Raw genomic sequence first — 21,971 nt, forward strand, 5'->3', positions numbered from 1 at the left:
GTCCCAATAAAAGATTTCGCAGATCTTCCCCGGTATACAAAAGCAGAGCGTACCCTTTTGTACATGAAAGAGAACCTTGAAAGACGGCGGTGCAAGCACAGCTTTCAGATCAAACCGGGAGCTCGCCTCCACTAAAGGCATTTCACTCTAGGTTACATTCTCTCCAACCAGTAGTATTTCTTATAGGACACTTTCCAAAATCACAATGGAAGAAATCGAGCGCAATACTCTCATAATAGTGAGGATTTTAAACACGGAGCCCAAAGAAAACTTGTTGCCAGGCCAAGGGCCTTCATCTATCTATGTGAATGAGAGAGAAACAAAAACGTTTCATCCGTCCCCTCTTCCCCAGGCGTACTTGGAGACTAGTCTGGGCGAATTAAAATCGGGTCGCATTCCCAGTCACACAACAGCCCCTTATTCTTGCTGTCTCTGAGCATTGTGCCTGGGCTATTGGGTGGGGGAGGTGCGTGGCTCCTTACAAAGCAGGATTATCCGAAGGAGAAGGCGGGAGATGATGGGTATTAGAACCAAAAGAGGGTTCCTAAGGGGTCAGTAACAGAGAAGGGGCGAGTGCCTGCTGGCCCAGGCTGTTTATCCGTCTCTATGCGGCTAGGAGAAAGAGAAGGGGAAGAGCTTTTCTACGTCCTCTAGAGCCCTCCAACCCAGCTCGTCTCAGTTTACGACCTCCAGACCTGGCACGGATGGGGAGCGGTGCCTCTATGGACCGCTGGAAGCACTGCACCACCTTATCCTCCCCCTCCCCTGTCCCGTCCTTGTAGGGAAGCCCAGGGTGCCTGGACGGGTCGCGGACTGGCCAGGACCGGCTCTCTCTTGCGGTTTACTGGCAGCAGCGGGCGGCCAGGGCACCCCTCGGGCACCCGCTGCTGCAGGGAGCGCGCCTGCCACGCCTTCCCCGCGCGCTTTCAGATTCCGGGGGAGAGGGGGAGGCGGGGAGAGGGGGAGGCGGGGAGAGGGGGAGGCGGGGAGAGGGGGGGAGGCGGGAGAGGGGAGGCGAGGGAGGGGAGGGGGAGGGGGAGGCGGGAGGGGAGGCAGGGGGAGGCGGGGAGAGGGGAGGCGGGAGAGGGGAGGCAGGGGAGAGGGGAGGCGGGCCCTGACATTTCGAGTTCAGCTGCGGTCCGCGCTAAGCCGACCGGTTCGAAGTGAAAGACTCGAAGGGCCGTGGAAAGCCCTCCCTGCGGACTGGTGGGTTCCCCCAGCCCCCTGAGCCTGGGAACAGCCGACCTGCTGCATTTCGGGGGCCACGGGGCTCCCCAAGCTGCGAGCTCTTCTCACAGAAGAGTCCGTCTCTATGGAGACTCGGCTGCGGGGGCTCCACTGAGTTCTCGGTGGCTGAGCGGGTCTCTCCCTCCCCTCGCGCCCCTGCTGCCTACTTCCGGTCCCTCGCCCCCTGCCCTCCCGCCGTCGCCATAGCGACCACCTGCCGTGGAGGGATGGGCGAATTCGGCGTTCCGGAAGCAGACAAAAGGCAGGATTCTGCTGGGCGCGCTAGCCCGTCCCCGTGGCCATGGTTACCACCACGCTTAGCCGCCGCAGAGCTTTGTCTGCCCAGCCTCTGCAGGTTTCCGTCCCAAGGCTTTACCTCGCCCCGGGAAGGAGAGTTCTCGGACTTGCTGTCGAGTCCGGTAGGTCGGCCTGTTGGCCAGGTAGCTGCCAGCCCCCCCCCCCACTGCCCGGGTCCGTCCTCGTCATCTGCGGAGGCTTTGCTCCTGTTTCAGAGTGGTCATTTCGGTCCCCTCTTCTCCACCCCCTTGTGGGCCGGGACTCCCCCCTCCGCTTGCTCGGACCGCTGTCGGGGCCCCCCGGCTCCCCGGGTTGTTCCTCACCCCCCCCACCCCCAGCCAGGACCTCTCCTCTGCCCTTAGGCTCGACTCTAATTCGGGCCCCACAGGAGGGAAGTAGAGTCCCAGCTGAGGAGGGCGCCCCGGCGGGCGGAGGGGGCACCTACGACCCCAACCCTGGCCTGCCTGCTTGAGGGAATAGAGACCGGGACAGTGTGTGAGTGTTATCCTGGGGACTCAGGGGCCGAAGAGGGTGGCGGGAGGGTGCAGCAAGCCTCAGCAGCGCTCCTTCGCAGACGGAGCCTCCTCCCGCTCTCCTCCTCTCCCCCTCTCTCTCAACCTGCAAATGAGGAGAAGGCCCTAGTGGAAATCTTGCCCTTAGCCAGGGGGGGTTCGCGCACTTAGGGCTACAAGGCCAGGGAGGGGCTGGTCAGGGCTGGGGCGTGCTTCGTGTCTGGGCTGGGGGCGGTGCTCAGGCCTAGGCCTTCCGGGCTGGGGGCGGTGCTTAGGCCAGGTCTGGGTTGGGGCGGTGCCAATGGTGCCTCGGAGGACCGCCTCCCCGGCGAGCGCATTTTGCCTTCTCTGCTGCGGCATTTCTAGCCTTGCCCTCGATGCCTGCTGAGGTGCGGGGGCGACACACCCCGGGAAGGACGTGGGAAGGACCCGAGTCCCCAGCGTCGGGATGCAGGTCTCGGCCTTGGCGCCATCTGTCTCTGGGTTAGGCGGTATCTCTCCCCGGGCCCTGCCTGCTGGGAAGGGATGGGCGGGGTGGGGCAGCGGGCGGGGGTCCGCGTGTCAGCCATTCTGGTCGTGATCGGGGTGGGGGATCTGTCGCCACCCAGTTTCTCTGGCAACGTTTCCGCCCGAAATCCTCAGGTGAATCATTAGCCAATCTTGGGGTGAAATGGTCCTCTGAGCCCAGGGAGGGAGGTAGGGGAGTGAGGGCGGGGGCGGTGGAGCTGGGGCTGGGGCTGAAGGAGCATGGAGGAGAGAGAAAGATAAGGAGAGGAGTTGGGAGGGGATGAAAGGGCCGTAGTGCAGCAAGCCAGAGTTGGAGAGCCTAGGCCTGGATGACGTCACTTGGGCCTGACAGGAAGGGTCCCAAGTGGGAGCACTGTGCTAGGAGAGAGCTCTGGCTCTTGAGAAGGAGCAAGTCCGTGTGGGTTTGGGGCAAGGATAGGAAGGTCCCGCCCCAGCCTTCAAGTTGGGAACAGACCCCAGAATTGCATCGAGACTCAAGATGGATTGGCCTGGTATGTGGTGTGAGTGTATGTCTGTATGTGTGTGTGTCTATGTGTGTGTGGTGTGTGCCTGTGACTGTGTGTCTCTGACTGTGTGTGACTCTGTGTGTGTCTGTGCGTGGGATCACATGACTAAATCTGAGCCTAAAAACACATATATTGGCACTATGTGAGGTCATGACAATATGGCTCCTCTATCATCAACATTTTCCTCATCATCCCAGCTAGCACTTCTATAGTACTTACTATGTTCCAGGCACCATGCTAAGCACTTTATAGTTGTCATCTCATTTGATCCTCACAACTACTCTGGGAGGTAGGTGCTGTTATTATCCTTAGTCTACAGTTGAGGGAATGGTGGCAAATGGAATTAAGTGACTTGGCCAGGGTGAAGAAGTGTCTGTGGTCAAATTTGACTGCAGGCCCAGTTTATAGTTTATAGTGCCACCCAGTTGCCACTAACTGCAGAAAGCTGTCAAAAGGGAGATGGCAACTCATGCCTCCATATAGACCATGTGGATACATGATTGAATAAATCATAAAAATCACAAAAGTTCAATATCTTGCCAAGTGTGCTAATAAGAGACACAGGTCTCTGAAAGATACAGATACTGAAAGATACAGATCTTGGTATTTTCACTTTCATTGAATCCCAGAATGGCTTTCATGTAATTCTTAGTGGGACCTTAGTGGGACCTAAAATGTCCCACTCAACCTACTTAATCTTTTAAAAACAATTGCTTGTCTTGTTCCCCTGATTACGGCTCTCAATTTCCTTTAAAAAAAAGTTTCACTGATGTCTTTGGTACTTTAATGGTTTTACTGTTTCCTTCTCCCTCACTCTTCCAAAGAGCTTCTTAATTTTAGATGATGAAAATTGTCCATTTTACTTCCTGAATCCCTCTATCTCTTGTCTAACCCTGAAATCATCTCTCTCTATATAAAGTAATTTCTTCAGCACTCTTCTTTTTGTTGATGTTGTCACTCTTTATTACATATGTGTCTGTGTGTGTGTGTGTGTGTGTGTGTGTGTGTGTGTGTGTTTGTAGTCCCAATTTGATTGATCCTTACTTGGTATGTAATGTGAGATGTTGTTCTTCATCTAGTTGTTTCTGGCAGACCATTTTCCAGTTTTCCCTGTGGTTTTTTTTCCCTGAAATGTTGAGTTAGTGCTGCAATAGCTATGATCCCTTGGTTTATTTTACATTGTTAATAACTACGCTGATTTGCTTCTGTATATTGTGTAACTAATCAATTCTACTGATCAGCCTCTTTATTTTTGTTATTCTTCAGTCATGTCCAACTCTTTGTGACCTCTTGGACCCAACTTTCTCATCTTCTGCTGCCTCCTCTCTCTTTTGCCTTCATCCTTTCCCAGCATCAGTGTCTTTTCCAATGAGTTCCATCTTCTCATTATATGGTGGAAAATATTTAAGTTTCAGCATCAGTTTTTGAGCTTCCAATGAATAACTTGAATTAATTTCTTTAAGTATGTACTGATTTGATTGGCTGTCCAAGGAACTCTCAAGAGTCCCTCATCAGCACCACAATTCAAAAATATTGATTCTGCTGTGCTCATCTATTTTTTTTTTTTTTAACAATCCACCTCTTACAGCCATACATTGTTACTGGAAAATCCATAGTTTTGATTACATAGAACTTTGTTGGCAAGGTGATGTTTCTGTTTTTTAGTATGCTGTCCACATTTGCCATAACTGTCCTTTCGAGGAGCAAAAGCCTTTGAATGCCATGACAACATCACTTGCAGTGATCTCTGAACCCAAGAATACAAAATTTGACACTGCTCCCATTTCTTCTCTCTCTATTTGCCAGGAAGCGATAGAACCAGTTGCTAGGATTTTACTTACTTTTGACTCTTTCTTCTTTTCCTCATCAAAAGGTTTCTAATTTTCTTTACATATCATCTGCGTATTTGATATTGTTGATATTTCTCCCAGCAGTCTTAATTCCAGCTTTTGATTCATCCATCCTAGAATTTCACAAGGTACAGTACTCATATTTTATGTTAAATAAACGAGATGATAATATAGAGCCTTGTTATACTGCTTTTCCATTCTTAAACCAAACAGTTAGTCCATGTTTGAGTCTAACTTGCTGCTTGGCCCACATACACGTTCCTCAGGAGACAAGGTGATCTGATACTCCCGTTTCTTTGAGGATTTCTCACAGCCTTAATGTAGTCAATGAAACAGATGTAGATTTTTTTTTCTAGAACTCCCTTACTTTCTCCATAATTCGGCAATTGACAGCACTTTGGTCTCTAGTTATTTCAAAAACAAATTTACTCTTCTAATAAATCTCAGTTTACATATAGCTGAAGCCTAACTCGCAGAATCTTAAGCATAAGCTGGCTGGCATGTGAAATGAGAGCAATTGTTTGGCAATTTGAACATTCCTTGTTAGTGCCCTTCTTTAGCAATGAGACAGGAACTTTTTTCCAATCCAGTGGTCACTGTTACATTTTCCAAATTTGCTATATATTGAGTGCAGCACTTTAACTGCTCATCTTTAAGGATTTTAAATAGCACAGCTAGAATTCCATTACCTCCATTGTCCTCATTAGCAATACTTGGCAGGCCTAAGGCCCACTTGACTTAATTCTCCAGGATGTCTGGCTCTAGATCATTAGATCATCGTGGGTATTAGTGATGTTAAGATTTTTCTTGTATTTTGTGCATTCTTGCCACCCATTCTCAATCTCTTCTGCTTCTGTTAAATTCCTACCATTTTTACATGAAACTTTCCCTTGAGTTTTCTAATTTTCTTGGGTTTTTGTTCATCCCATTCTATTGTTTTCTTCTATTTCTTTGCATTGCTCTTTTAAAGAAAACCTTCTGATTATCTCTTCTCACTATTCTCTGGAATTCTGCATTCAGTTGGATATAGCTTTCCCTTTTCCTTTCCTTCTTTATTCCACTATTTATAAAGCTTCATTTTACCATCAAATTGCTTTCTTGCTCTTTTTCTTTGCAATTTTATTTTTTTTTTATTTTTATTTTTTTTTTTTTTTTTTTTTTTGCTGGTGCTTCCTGTACAACATTGCAAACAACTCTGTAGTTCTTCAGGCACTCCATCTACCAGATCTAATCCCTTAAATCTATTCATCACCTCTACTTCATAATCATAAGGGATGTTATTTAAGGTCACACCTATATGGTCTGCTGGTTTTCCCTACTTTCTTCAATTTAAGTCTAAATTTTGCAATAAGAAGTTCATTGTGTGCTACATGGTCAGATCCAGGTCTTTGTTTTAACTGACTGTAATTTCTCTACCTTTGGCTACAAAGTATAAGATCAGTCTGATTTCAGTATTGACCATCTAGTGATGTGCACTAGATATGCCTTTAGTGTTGTTGGAAAAGAATATTTGGGGAGGGCGGAAGAGAAAGAATTTGGAGCTCAAAGTTTTTAAAACAAATGTTAAAACTTATTTTTACTTGAAACTGGGGAAAAATAAAATACTAAATAAATAGGAAAAAAGAAGAAAAAAAAAAAAAAGAAAAAGAATGTTTTTATGACCAGTGAGTTATCTTGACAAAATTCTGTTTCTTACTCAGGAATAGATTGCTTTTAAGATTATGGCTATGCAATATTGTTTGAGGTAAGATATCGTCAGCCCTAAACCTTCCTTTTTTTCCCCATTGATTTCCTTGATAATATCTAACTTTTATTCCTCCACATACTATGTTTTCTAGCTGTATAAAATTTTAGTTTGGAAGTTTGATATGGCACTGAAAAAAGAAATTTAATTTTGGAAGTATACTCATTTTTATTATAATTATTTGGTCTAATTATTTAGAGCTGCCTTTATTTGTGTAAAGAGTATTTTGTAATTGTGTCCATATGTTACCGTGTATCTTAACAGGTAAGTTCCCCAATATTTTACTCTATCTGTAATTATTTTAAATGGAATTTTCTATCTTTCCCAATAGGGAATCATAAGTGAATGATTTATATAGGTTTATTTTATATCTTGCAACTATGATGGTTTTATTTCTTCTTTCTCTTTGCTTTATTACTTCAATTTCTTTTTTGGTGTTTGTTATTACTGCGATAACTAGAACTTCCAATGCTCTATTAAATAATGTGATAATGGGAATCTTTGCTGCATCCAATTTTATTGTATATGCTTTTAGTTTGTTCCTATTAAAAATAATACTGTCTTGGTTTTAGAGAAATTCTATTTATCATTTTAGAAAAGTTTCATTTATTCCTATGCTTTCTATTGTTTTTTTTTTAATAGGAATGGGTATTGTATTTTGTCTAAAGCTTTTTTAGCATCCATTGAAATAATATTATTTTTGTTATAAATCTAGTCAATTATGCTTATGGTTTCTTTGTACAGAACTGGCCCTCTATTCCTGGTATAAGTTCTGCCTAGATATGGATATGATCTTTATGATATGTTATAGCAATGTCCTTGCAAGTATTTTGTTTAATTTCTTTTGTATCAATATTCATTAGGAAAGTTGTTCTATAGGTTTTTCCCTCTGTTTTGGCTTTCCCTAGTCAGATATCAAAACTGTATTTGTGTCATAGGAAGAATTTGGTAGGGTTCCTTCTTTTTCAATTATTTTCAAATAGTTTATGTGGTATTAGAATTAATTATTTTTTGTTTGGTTGAATTCACTTGTAAATCTCTCTGGTCCTGGGAGTTGTTTTTTCCCCCTTTTGGACTTCATTTGACTTGTTCAATTTCTTTTCCTAAGATAGTTCAGTATTCTATTTCCTCTTCTTCCAATATGAACAATTTATTTTTTGTAAATATCCATCAGGACAAAACCAATGGAACCAAGATTAAAAGGGAAATACAAAGCTGGGGGAAAATATTTTTATAGCCAATGTTTCTGATAATCTAATTTCTAAAATATATAAAGAACTGTGTCAAATTTATAAAAATATGTCATTCCTCACTTGATAAATGGTCAAAGGATATGAACGGACAGTTTTCAGATGAGGAAATTAAAATCATCTATAGTCATGTGAAAAGATGCTCTAAATCACTATTGATTAGAGAAATGCAAATTAAAACAACTCTGAGGTATCACCTCACACCTCTCAGATGGGCTAAAATGAAAGGAAAAAATTATAAATGTTAGAGGGTATGTGGGAAAACTGGGACATTAATGCATTGTTGGTGAAATTGTGAAACGATCCAACCATTCTGGAGAGCAATTTGGAACTGACCAAAGGACTGTATAACTCTGCATACCCTTTTTGACCCAGCAGTGCCACTAATGGGTCTGTATCCCAAGAAAATCACAAAGAAAGGAAAAGCACCCACATGTACTAAAATGTTTGGAGCAGTTCTTTTGGTGGTGGCAAAGAACTGGAAAATGAGTAGGTGCCTATTAATTGGGGAGTGGCTGAACAAGTTGTGATATATGCAGGCAATGGAATATTATTCTATTAATGATGATGATCAAGCTGATTTTAGAAAGACTTGGAAAGATTTACATGAACTGATGCTGAGCAAAACAAGCAGAACCAAAAACACGTTATATAAAATAATAGCAACAATGTGCAATGATCAGCCATGAAAGATTTGATTCTTCTCTGTGCTTCAGTGATCCAAAGCAATCCTAATAGACTTTGGACAGAAAATGCCATCTGCATCCAGAAAAAGAACTATGGAAACCGAATCTAAATCACCAAATGCTACATTCACTTCTTTTGTTTCTGTTGTTTTTCATCTCTCCCATGGCTTTTCCCTTTTGCTCTGATTTTTCTCTCCCAACATGATTTATAAATATCCATCAGGTTGTCAGATCCGTTGGCATAAAATTGGGCAAAGTAGCTCTTAATAATTGCCTTTTCTTTTTCTTCACTGGTTGTAAGTTCACTTTACTCATGATAGTAGTAATTTAGTTTTCTTCTTTCTTTACATCAAGTTAACTAATGGCTTATATATTTTTATAGTGCTGTTTAAAAAACAGATCTTAGTTTTATTTATAAATTTAGTGGGGGGGTCTTGAAGGAGTCGTGTAGTTTTTCCTTTCAACTTTGTTAATCATTCCTTTGATATTTGAGATTTCTATTTGGTGTATTCTGTTGGTTTTCTAGTTGTTTTTAGTTACATTATCAATTCATTGATATGCTCTTTTTTTCTTTTATTGAGACAAGTATTTAAAAGTAGAAAATTTCCCCTAGGTACTGCTTTAGCTACATTCCATAAATTTTGATTTGTTCTATCACAATTGTCATTATCTTTAATGGCAAGTTATTATTGTTTCTATGATTTGTTATTTGATTCCCCTCATTTCTTAGGATTGTTATTTACTTTCTATTTAATTTTAAATATTTGTTTTAGAGATCCTTTATTATTATTTTTATTGTTTATGGTCAGAAAATCATTTATTTTATTTTTCTTCAGTTTGAGAAATTTTTATGCCTAATACATGGTTGCTTTTTGGTAATGATAGGTTTTTATTTTCCAATGTACATGCAAAGATAGTTGTCAACATTAATTCTTGCAAAAAATTGTGTTTCAAATTATTCTTCCTTCCTACCCTTCTTCCCCCTCTCCTAGACAGCAAGTAATCCAATTTAGGTTAAACACGTGCAACTCTTCTAAATGGAATTCCATATTTATCATGCTGTGCAAGACAAATCAGATCGAAAGGGGAAAAAAAAATAAGAAAAAAAAAACATAAGCAAAAAAATGAGCAACAAAGGTGAAAATACTGTTCTGTGATCCATATTCAGTCTCCATAGTCCTCTCTCTGGTTGTGGATGGTACTTTCCTTCCCAAGTCTATTGGAATTGCATGGCCAGTTTTTTTTTTAAAGGTTCCACACACAGCTTTCTGTTTCCACTCCAGTTTCTACAGAAGTCTGCTATATCTAACTTTTTTATAATTCCATGATTAGATTTCTCTAGGGAGTTAATTGAGGTCCTTCACCATTATAATTTTACTCTCAGTTTTCTTCTGTAATTTGTTTATTCCTTTAAGAATTTAAATGCTATAGCATTTGCTGAATATATATTCACTTCTTCTTCTGTGGTTTTTGTTGTTGTTCAGTTATCTCAGTCATGTTGGACTTTAGATACTGGAATGAGTTGCTATTGTTTGTGATAATTTTTTAGCAAAATGTCATTTTTCTTTCGACATCTCTTTCATTTAGGTCTAAAATAGACCTTTTGTCTTGTCTGAGATTATGATTGCTACCCCTGCCCTTTTTATTTTGACTGAAGCATAATCAGTTATGCTTCAATCCCTTATTTTAATTCTATGTATATCTTTCTTTTTTTTTATAAATAACTTGTTGGATTCTAGTTTCTAATTCACTCTGCTTCCATTTTTTTATGAGTTCATCCCATTCAAATTCATAATTTAGATTGCTATGTATTTCCTTCTATCCTGTTCTCATACTTTTTCTTTTCTTTTCCTCCTGCCCACTCTGGGGAAGTTGGTGTCAACCTTTTCTCTGTCCCTTCCAGGGAAAATACGGTACTCCTAAACATAACACTTTGTGTGTGAGGTAATTTTCTCCATTCTTCTATTCTCTTCACCTCTCTCCCAGTGTATTCTTTTTCTCCCTCTTTCCTTTTTTCTTGTGAGATTATCCAAGCATAGGCTGTATGTCCCTCCAAGACCTCTGATGATGATAGATATCCAAGGGATTACATGTATCATCCTTCATGTAAGACATATAAGCAAGTTAATCTTCTTTCATTTTTATAATTTCTCTCATATTTCTCTTTATATACTGCTTTTGAGTCCTGTGTTTTCTATGTCAGATTTTCACTTCAGCTCTGTTCTTTTCTTCAAGAATGATTGGAAGTTATTTCAAAAAAAAAAAAAGGAAGTTCTTTATTTCATTACAATTTTTTTTTTTTTTTGCCTTGGAGGGTTATATACTCAGTTTTATTAGGTAGGTTATTATTGGCTATAAGCTTAAATTTTTGCCTTTTGGAATATTATTTCAACCTCTTCATTTGTTTAAAGCAGTTAGCTATTACATTTTCTATGATCTTGACTATGGCTTCTTGGTAGCTTGATTCTTTCTTTCTTGCTGCTGAGAGCTCTGCATTTTGGTTATAAAATTCCTGGGAATTTTCATTAATTACTTTGTAGATTTTTTTCAATTTTTACTTCTAAAAGATCTAGGCAGTTTTCTTTTATGATTTATTGAAATATGATGTCTAAGCTCTTTATTTTTTTTTTGTTTGTCTTTCAGGTAGTCTAGTGATTTTTAAATTATTTCTCTTCAATCTGCTTTCCAGGTCAGTTGTTTTTCCTACATTGTGTTTCATATTTTTCCACATTTATTTAGATTTTTTAAACTTTTAAAATTATTTCTGATCTCTCATGGAATCCTTTATGAACTATCATTTGGCTAATTTTTATTTTCAAGAAACTATTTTTTTCCAGTAAGGTTTTAGACCTCTTTTTCCATGCTATTAATTTTTCCCCTATGATTTGATTTTTCAAATCTCTTTTGCTCATTTGAAAAACAAAACAAACCAGAAAACTTTTTCTAGGAATTCTTGTTGGACTTATGTCCCAGTTACATTTTTCCTTTTGCTTTTGCTTATGTATTTAGGTATTTATTTTTGCTGAGGCAATTGGGATTAAGTGACTTGCTCAGGGTCACACAGCTAGGAAGTTTTAAGTGTATGAGGCCGGATTTCAACTCAGATCCTCTTGACTTCAGGGCTGGTGCTCTATCCACTGTACCCCCTAGGTTTTAACCGCTTCATTTTCTGAATTTGTATTTTGAGCTTCTCCATCATCATAGAAGTTCTTTATGGTCAGGTGTCTTTTCTGTTGTTGCTCCTCTTTCCACTTTCCTTTCTGACTTTGGACTCAATGTTAAGACTTGGCTCTGTGTATTCTGGTGGGATCTAAGGGAAGGGAATGTGTGGCCTGGGCTTCTATCATCTTCCAGCTTTCTGCTGCTTTCATGACTGGTGAGATCTGAGTCTAGATCTGCTCCTTGCCCTCCTGGTCTGAGCTCTGTTGGTTCCCGATCCAGGTTTGAGTTTATTGACTTGTCCCTGGTTGGGAGTTATAGCAGACAATTGCTGGACTCAGTCCCTGTTAGCCCATTGGGAGGCTCTCCAGGTTCGGAATGACTGGACTTCTGACTCCTCTTTAGGCTGGGACTTCTGCCCTGATTATCCTTTCGCAGGCTCATGGTACTGAGGGAAAGGTTACTACCGAATCACCTCTCTGCTCCAGGAACCAGAACCATGCTGTTATGTCTCAACTCTCTTTCGGACATTTCTGTCTGTCTCACTAAGCTGCTCAGTCCTAAAAAAAATGACTCCCTATGACTTTTTCTGACTTCTTCCATCAGAATTCTGACTGGTGTATTTTTTAAGTACTTGTGCAAGAAGAATGCTGGGTGACTCAGGCAAAAATGTTCCCTGTCACTCCATCCTCTTGGCTCTGTATATTTACATAGTAGTTTCTTAATGGTCTTTCTGTTTTTACTTTCAGTTGTTGTCCTGTGCTCCTTGCTTGTGTATTTGCCTGCCCTTCATGTGTTTCTGTTGTCAGGAGTGTTTGAGAAGCAAATATGTCTTTAGGTTTGGTTTTCTATCTAAAAATATTTTTAATTTGGCTGTAGCATTGGACACCTGTGGGGTCCTGATTGGTAAAAGCCAGACTATTGGCATGAAAGCCATTCTTGGAGGGAGGAGACACTGTGCTTAGCAAAGAACCTTGTGAGTGTCTACAAACTTATTCAGACTGACCAGCACGTGGTCTTGTGAGGTCCCTATTGAGCTGTAAGCCATAACAAGCATATAGCAACCAGAACACAAATCTTCACTGTTCCTACCACATAACCTTGGATGTCTGGGCACTCACCCAAGCCCTGGGACCCAGGCCCCAAATTAGAACTGCTTGCTGAGCATACTGCAAGCAATCTCCAGTGATATTGGAGCTCCTCCTCCTCCTTTTGTCTGATTTCTATAATTACCAAGGAACTTTTTAGAGGTCTTTTTGGAGATCCACTGAATAGTCTGGCCACTGCCCCAGACACTTTCTATGTAAGGAACTCATTATGATTATTAAACCACTTATATAATTATAATTGAGCTCCCTGTCTCTTTCTTTGGTCCAATTAGTTGGGTCTTTGCTTGGGTGAGGAGGAAGAGGCTTGGAGTTCCCTTAATTGAGCAATTCCTGGCCCATAACATACATCTATTTGTTTCTCCGCAGGTTCAGATTTGCACCACATCTTGAGCTCCAATTCTTTTGGGAACCCATTATTCTACTCCCTCTAAGTAAGAACAAGTCCTAGGCAGCAATGTCCATAGATTGCTGAATGTGGAGTCAGGAAGAGGAACAGCCTCAGACACTTTTTTAGCTATATGACTCTGGGCAGAGACTTCACCTATTGCCTGCCTCAGTTTCTTCATCTGTAAAATGGGAATAATAGCAGCACCTAACTCCCAGGATCGGTCTGAAGATCAATTTATTTGTACAAAAGAGCTTAGCATAGTTTCTGGGAACACAATAAGGAATGCTTGTTCTATTCCCTTCCTTTCCCCCACTTTTGTATTTTCTGGTGGGTGTAGTCTCGTGTCACTTGAATTTCTTTTCAATTGGAAGACTTTTGTTGTCCCTCAGTACAGTTGTTAAGTTTAAATAATATGTGTCTGGAGTTTTTAGCCTTAGGGGTTTTTATTGGGGGACACGGTGGGAACTGTCTGCAGATTTTGAATGGTACTTTGTTGATTTGTTGATGCTTCCTTTAATTATTTTCACTTCAGTCCTGGCACTTATATCATCAGTGCCCTCTTTCCCAGGCCCACCTTCCTCTTTGTGGAGAGTGGAGAGCTCCTCCTAGAACTTCCATTTGAAGAAGAGGCTCAGGCCAACAATTTCCTCATTTCCCATTGAGCTGTACTCCTTTGGACTTCTCCATTATACTTTTGAGGGATACCTCCCCCTTACCCCTTTCACTTTCCTTTTGTATGTTGTCTTTTTCCATTGTTGTGAGTTCTTCAAAGGGATAAGGTATTGAAGTTCAGAAAGAACCCCAAGAAGTTGAGGGTCACAGAATGGTGTCATGAAGCGTCTCAAGAATTTGCAGGCCTGAAGCCATCTCCTAGTCAAGGGGCAACATTTACTGTAATTGGAACGCCAAGCGGGCCAAGTTCCAAAAGGATTTAGCAAAGAACCAGGAGCAAGGAGCCAAATTTTTCCAGTGCTTCATGTCATGGATAGGCTAATTTTATGGCCCATGGGTAGAACTGAGAAGTGGTCTTGGGAACTTAGTTATCACTGCCTAGCAGATTATCTGGCAGTCAGCAATGCTTATAGGACTATGGCTATAGTATTCCTAAGGTCAAGAGACTTTAGAATCATTGACAGACAGAATGTTAGAACAAAAGCCCTCTAAGGTCGGGGGCCTCTTACTGCTCTATTTCCCCTAGAGGCTGCACCTTATCATTGCCCTCTCAAGCAGTCCAGACTCAGATTCATTTGGGACAAAGGGAAGAAGATCTCATCTTCTGGAGATGTTTCAGGCAGACAAGGGGCATAGAACTTGCCCTGCCCAGTGGGTGCCAGACTGAGGAGAGGAGACAGGTAGCGGCAGCAGCATCCAGGGGTTCCTGAGTGTCAGAATCGGGTATCAAGTGATATTGAGGGTGACCAAGTAGCTGGAAGTTCATGGCTTGGAGTTCTGAAGAAATAACTTTCACAAGTAGATTAGAAATGGAGGGGCCAAAAATGAGCAAAAGACCAAAAGCACAGTTGGTATGGGGGTTCCTAGGGACAGTGACCAGGAACCGCCCCAGAAGAAGACCGGGGTGAGTAGATGAGGCTATAACGAATGTCTCTCATCCAGACAACTTTTCCTAAGGTAAATCCCAAAGAGCATTTTCCCACTTTCCCTCCTTTTGTCTCCCCAAAGGCGCAGGGTCAGTGGGTGGGACAGTGGCGTTATACCCAGTGAAAGGAGTGCTCAGGTGGCCTAGGGTGCAAGCACCATGATGCTTCAAAGGCATTAACCATTGGATGACAGGCAGAGTAGAGATGATCATTAATCATGGGTTTGATCTCCTTTAGCCAAACCTCTGAGCCTTTTCAGTCTTACAAGGGAAGGCTTTTCCCCAATTAGTAAAGGTGACGGGAAAAAAAGCAGTTTGAAGTTCCTGCAAAGGGGCATGTGTGTAAAATCAATCGGCCAGTCCTCCCCCAGGTATGTATGTACTCCTCCCACAGACATGGGAAGTTTAAAAGCCCTTTTCAAGATTTACTTGGGCACAAACTGGGCAGGCCTGGCAGACCTGTTGAATTCTCTCCCAGCTTGGGAGCAGCGAAAACAGTTTCCACAAGGGATTGGAGAACATTTTCCCCAAGGGAGTAGCTCGGTTTAGGCCAACGAGAAGTTTCCACCGGCTGGCCTCTGGGATCAGAAGTTGCTCCAAGGGTGTTGGAGACCAGCCAGAAGGGAAAAAGGTTTACCCCATTCTTTAGCAAGGGCTTGTTCCTGGGAGCTGCATGAGAGTGCAGGAATCGGGGCCTTAAAGATGCCATGGTCGGGGGCAAACAGGCAGCAGCATGGGTAGCTGAACCTGCCAGCCTGTTTCCCTCGGCCTGAAGTGGATGCCCCTTCTGGCGTCCTTTCCCCAATAGTAAAACTCTGGTTCTGAACCTGGTGGGGAGTTAGAACCTCCAATGGTTGGCCCAGGAGAAGCTGGGGGGCTTCCTCAATCAGAAGGGCTGGGGCAGGAGGGTCACCCCGGAGACACCGAGTTTCTTTAACAAAGAAGCAAGAGATCTGGGATCGGGTCCCAGGGACTGAGTCGAGACCCCTAGGACCTGGCCCTGGCTTTCATAAAAGGCTCTAGGGAGGGCTAAGGTGGAGGAGAGGTCCGTTTAGCTTTCAGGGTCTCAAGAGACTGATAGGCAATGTGGGCCTCTAGACAAAGAAACTCCATGGCCCTGGGAGGGGCTAGGAAGAAGTTAGGGGATTTTTATGGCTGCAGCCAGAGAAGCCTCTGGGGGGGGGGGTCGGATCCATTTATCATCCATATTCGGGGTAGCCAGGGCCTGTCCAAATATGTGGGGGCCGTCACGCCCTGAGGCGGGACTGGCCATGTGCATTGGTGGGGGTTTACGTTCCCCTGGATTTCTCCCTTTAAAGGCAAAAAGAAATTGTGACTTTATGCAATGGTGCACAAAAGAAAGCATCTTTAAGATCTAAAGTAGGAGACCATCGTGTGTCCCCCCGGATACTTGCACTGGGCTCAGGGCTTCTACCGACCATTTGCTCCGGTTGTAGAAATTTGCTAGAAGAGGGAAAGCAGGGACCTGATTATAAAAGCATCACAACAGGTCCTTCGGGCTTCAGCCCGGTAGCGCACACCTGACAGGATAAGGCATCCTTAGCTCTGATCGACAGCCAGTCGTGCGGTAATGATTCCCCCTCACAGACATATATCCATATATTCAAAAGATTGGAAGCTTCCCAATCACGTGGGAAACAAAGAAACAGAGCTGGGAAACTGAGTCAGAAGGCTCTCACCTTGAGCAGAGGCTGAGTTTGTCCCTCCAGCTCTTGCCCAGATAAGACGCACCCCTGTGACAGTTCGGGAAGGCGTCCCTCTGAGGAACTTATGGCATCTCTCTCGAATGGAGGGTTACCCACTTCATGATCGGGCGATCAAAGGCAAAACCCAAAAGAACATCGGTGACCAGCCCAAGAGCTTTTCTCCCTCATAGCAAAGTCTGCTCGTCCCAGCTTAGAGCTGGCTACTTCATTGTAAAAGTTGACCGGGACTCAAACCTACGAGGGATTTTGTTGAGCACGTTGTGTATGTTTAAACTTATCCTGTGCCAAGGACCAATCATGAAACAAGCTTGGAGAGATTCCTAGGAAACACATTTCTTTTTGAGGAACTCTCCATCCTAAACAGGCTCAGTTCTCAGGGCTGACGATGGCAACTGGCAAGCTGACCAACGAAGGGGAGTCGACAGAGACCCCAGGGAAGGGCTGGGCTCGCTGTGGCCCACCCCAACTACTCTGTGTGTTCTTGTGGGCTGTGCTGTTTGATCCCCCCCCCTCCCCACGAAGGGGAAAAGCTGCTGCAAGTCTCATACGTGGAGGTGAACTGGTCCCCTCCTCCGTCTTGTTCCAAACACAGAAATGACCAGTTTGGGCTTTAACATGATGGCAATAACGCCAAATAACTTAGTTAACACTCTTAGAATTTTCCTGATTGCCAAATTAGTCTTAACTGTAGTTCCTGCTCCTTTAAGTAAGTTTCCCTTTTGCTTTGGGGAGAAAACAGGTCGATCCTTCCAATTGAGATGGAACAGATTTTAAAATGGACTTGACGAGTTCATGAGATTCCCTAGATTCTCATTAAATCTTCCAGACAAACTGAGCTGCCATTTGGTTATTGTCCAATTCACACAGACCGTTTCTCTTCTGTGCGCCAGGGAGGGGGTCAGGTGCCGGTTTGTACTGCCAGGGCCCTCAGAAGTCTGACTCTAGATATCTCAAAAGCAGGCGGTTTGTACCCAGAGTTTTTAAAGTAGCAGCGAAGCGCTTTTCTGTTTTCCCGAATTTCCCCAATCCTTAAACCTTCTGTTACCACTATGAGTGCAAGTGGGTTCTAAGTGACAGAGCCCTTTCGTGGGCTTTAATTAGAGCTCCTTTGAAGTCGCTTTTGCTCTGATATTTCAAAGAGCAAGTTTAGAAATCATTTATCTTGACGTGGTACGTTGCTCCCATCTAAAAGCCTCTAAACAGGAAGCGATGACGCCCGCTAAAGCAGTCAGCCTTCAGCCAGCATGTTTTGGGCCGAGGACTTTGGCAGCCACGCGATCTTCACCACAATTACCCTTTCTCTTTCCAAAGCGGAAAACTGGCCAGAGATCAAGTCAGTTGCCATAAGTCACCTACCAATACACTTCCACGCCTGAAACCGAGGATGGCGGGTAACCCAGAGTGGAGGGTGGCGGGTAACCCAGAGCGGAGGGTGGCGGGTAACCCAGAGCGGAGGGTGGCGGGTAACCCAGAGCGAGGCTGACCCGCTTTCTCCCCACACGCTGCCACGCTGGGGCTGCCGGGAGCACCTGGATCTTTCCCAGGCAGCCGCCGGACAACCCGCGGCAGGGGCTGGGGGGGTGTGGGGCCGGGGTTTCGGGGCCGGGTTGCGTGGGGTCCCCATGGCTGTTGCTGCTTCCCCGTGTCTACAGGCGGGGCACAATTTGCGTTTCCCTACAGTCCGTTAGCGTTCTCTTTTCTTAATCTGATCTGAGGTGAGAGGAGTTAGCAGACAGAGGGACTCGGGCTCTTGGTAGCACTTCCTCTCCCCCGAGATACACCCGGGACTCCCGGAGTGGAGCTTGCTGAGGGATCGGGCTCGTGGAGAGGGTCCCTTAGTGCCTTCTGGGGTGCTTCCCCCAAGGAGCAGAAAGGGACCCCAGGGAGCCAGGGAAGGGTTGGCCAGAAGTTGCTGTTCACCTCATTTTTCCTTTTGCTTTTCTCCCAGAATGGGCTGAATTCCTGCAGTTCTCCCCAATGTTTCAGGAACTTTTCGTGGACTCTTCACATGACAAATGAGCAGACTCCCTCCATCGTTGCTCTCAAACCCCTGAGAACCTGCCAAGATGCCGTGTTGGCAGTCGCGGAGTCAGAATTAGCCGTTTATTTCTGTAGCCCCCAGGCCGGCCAGAGCTGAAGCCCGCAGGAAAAGGTTCGGCTTTCAAAGGGGGGCGTCCTAAGCTCTAACTGCAACCTCGGGGGCTCTTCTGGCTGCGTTTGAAGCAGGGCACAGAATGGAGCTCACAGAACAGACGGACACGGACATCGTGCACAGAGACGCGGACTCAGACAAGTGACGGGGAACACGACTGTCCCATCTTTGCCCAAAGCCGTCAGATTTCTTTGCCCAAAGCCATCCTGTGGTCCTTCCTCCTCCGGCGTCCCAGGGAGGGTGAAAAGGTGGCAAAGGTTCCCAGTTTGGGCGTCCACAGTCCAGGAAAACTTGCTGAGTGTGGAGCTCCCCATGACCCAGACGAGCCTTCTCCCAGTGCTTTGGGGGTCCCAGCTATACGACTGAGGGGGAACAAAACGGGGGGGCTCACCTTGACAAGGAGGAAATCAAGCCAGGGGAGGCTGGACTCCCTATATCGGGTCACCAGTTGTTGCGGTCGGGAAGGGACCCCAAAAGGTGAGGGGTCAGAGACCCGTGTCAGGAGGTGTCTCAAGGCTTGAAGCCATCTCCAAGTCAAGGGGCAAAGTTTATTGCAATTGTAATGCCAATTGCTGCGGGCTGAGTTCCAAACCGGTGTAGCAAAGAACCAGGAGCAAGGAGACAGATTTATAAGACACTTTGCATAGAGTGTACAGGTAGGTTTGTGGGGTGGTCTGTTCATTATTGTCTCAGGAACCTAGTTATCCCTGCCCAGCAGATGGTCCATCTGACAGTCAGCAGTGTGTGTAGGACTATCCTAAGACCAGAAGACTTTAGGACAGATTGTTGGACCAAGAGCACTCTAAGGTCAGGAGACCTCAGGATTGCTGCTCTTTCCCCTAGAGGCTATCCCCTATCAAAGGGACTGTCTTTCTCTTCCTCTTTTTCATATTCATATTCTCAAAACTTAGCATGGAACCCAGCACTTAGTAGGCACTTGACACGTGGTGCCTGGTGAGTATCACTTCAAATCTTCGGATATCACTGTGAGAAAAAAGAAAAGAAACAAAACCATTTAGGCCCAGTGACCTTTAGGCACATCAGGCCTTAATGTGCTAATCAAAGATAATAGTGGGTAAAAATGTAAACTCTGTAACAGACAAATCTCTGTAGCAAAAACACAGGTTAGAAGATATGAATTCAGGTCATGTTATATTTTTAAGGAACTTTTTAAACCTGCAGATGAGCTGTTTAAATACTGGTAATTATATATACCTCACGTGTCACAGTAGGATAGGAGAAGTAGCAGCCATAGAACAAGATGGAGCTAAATGCAGAAAAACCACTTTATTGTTGATTACATCTATAATTTCTCCCACACCCAATGTAGCATGTAAGTTATTTAGGGCACATCCTCTTTATTGATCTTTCTGGTCAGTAACAAAATCTTGTTTTGGTCAAAAGCCATCTCTCTAGAAGATCCCTACTGGACCGAGAATCCTTTCTCAAAAATACCTCATGGAGATCATTTGCTTGAGTGAAAGGGAGTCCATTCCATTTGGGCCCAACTCAAAAGGATTAAAAAGCTTTTTGTTTTTATCAGGCCTAAAACAATCCCTCTGAAGTTTCACCTGTTTTATCTAGTTATGCTGTTTGAGGTGAACCAGACTGAATTTTCATCTTTCTTCCACAATGACAGCCCTTCACATACTTGAAGACAGCCAAAATTTGGTCCTTTTCAAGTCCTCTTTCAAGTCTAAATATTCCCGGTTCTTCTCACCATTTTCATTGCTGCCTTTGGAACAAGCCCCAGCTTGTCTTTCTCTTCTATAAGATATAATGCACTAAACTGAACTCTCCATATGTGCCCTGACCAAGGCAGAGTATATGTCTCTCATTTGGAAAATATGTCTTTCTTAATTAACCTTGTATAGCATTAGCTTTTGAGGCTTCCATTTTGTTTGCAGATAACTAAAACCTCTAGTTCTTTTTTTTATAGGAACCATTTGTCTATTCATACCATTTGTGTCCATTAAAAAATTCCATTTTGAAAATTAAACTTTATTTATCTGTTTTTTTGGGGGGGGGGTGGAATTGACTTCCGTGAATCACCTTTTTTAAAAATCTTTTTTTGGGGGGAAAGGGGAAGTGAGTCAATTAGGATTAAGTGACTTGCTAGGAAGTGTTAAGTGTCCGAGGCCAGATTTGAACTCTGGTCCCCCTGACTCCATGACTATCCACTGGACCCCAAGTGTATAACTCTTGATTTATGTATTACATTTCACTTTTTTTTTAAATAGATTTGGCTATCATTCTAGCTCATGGAGATCGTTTTGTAGCCTGATTCATTAACCTGTAAACTGTCCATCTTAGTTTGGTGTTAGCCACAGAGTATTCCTTCTCTGTCTTTATCCGAATTATTCATAACATTAATGTATAGCACAAGGCCAATGACAGAACTCTGTAATACTCCATTGGAGAACTCCTTATATTGGCATTGACCCATTAATAGCTCTACTTTGATTTTAGTTATTCAAACAGTCCTAGTTAGTAAAAGATTTGCCTCATTTGACCTGTTCTTTCATTCATATATATATTTCATTAAATATTTCCTAATGACATGTAAGAGATTTTAACTTTCATTATAAAAAATTTTGAATGATAAATTGTTTTCCCCCGTCTCACCTCTTCCCCACTCTGTGAGAAAACAAGCATTATGATATCAATTATACATGTAGAATTATGCAATTCATATTTTTATATTAGCCGTGTTACAAAAGAAAATACATAATACACACATTAAAAAAAAAAACAAGAAAAATTTAAACATTTAAAAAGTATGCTTCAATCTGCATTCAGAGTTCATCATTTCTCTCTTTGAAAGTGAACAGCATTTTTCATCATGATTCCTTTAGAATTGTCTTGGACCATTGTCTTTATTAGAAGTCTTTCACAGTTGATCTTCCTTACAAAATTGCTGTTGCTGTGTACAATATTCTCCTGGTCCTGTTCGCTTTCCTTTGTGTTAGTTCATGTAAATCTTTCCAGGTTTTTCTGAAACCTGATGGTCATTTCTTATAGAACAGTAATAATCACAACCATATACCACAACTTGTTCAGTCATTCCCCAACTGATGGTGTCCCCTCAATTTCCAATTCTTTGGCCCTACAAAAAACTGCTGCTATAAATGTTTTTGTACAAATAGGTTCTTTCCCTTTTTCTTTGATCTCTTTGGGATACAAACCCTAAATGTGTGCTGGGACAAAGGATATGCACAATTTTATAGCCTATATAATGC

The 21,971-nt window shown here is 43.3% G+C and overlaps 1 protein-coding gene across 1 annotated transcript; it reads left to right on the top strand.

Moving 5' to 3' along the window:
- Nucleotides 1–205: 205 nt before the first annotated feature.
- On the top strand, nucleotides 206–20,747 carry LOC116420285. The gene is made up of 4 exons (XM_031944695.1): nucleotides 206–238; nucleotides 783–909; nucleotides 1,150–1,646; nucleotides 18,529–20,747. Exons 1-4 carry the CDS (start codon nucleotides 206–208, stop codon nucleotides 18,715–18,717), a joined length of 846 nt encoding a protein of 281 aa, XP_031800555.1. The 3' UTR covers nucleotides 18,718–20,747.
- Nucleotides 20,748–21,971: the final 1,224 nt, after the last annotated feature.

This window comes from Sarcophilus harrisii, chromosome X, assembly GCF_902635505.1.
Source record: "Sarcophilus harrisii chromosome X, mSarHar1.11, whole genome shotgun sequence".
NCBI lineage: Eukaryota > Metazoa > Chordata > Mammalia > Dasyuromorphia > Dasyuridae > Sarcophilus > Sarcophilus harrisii.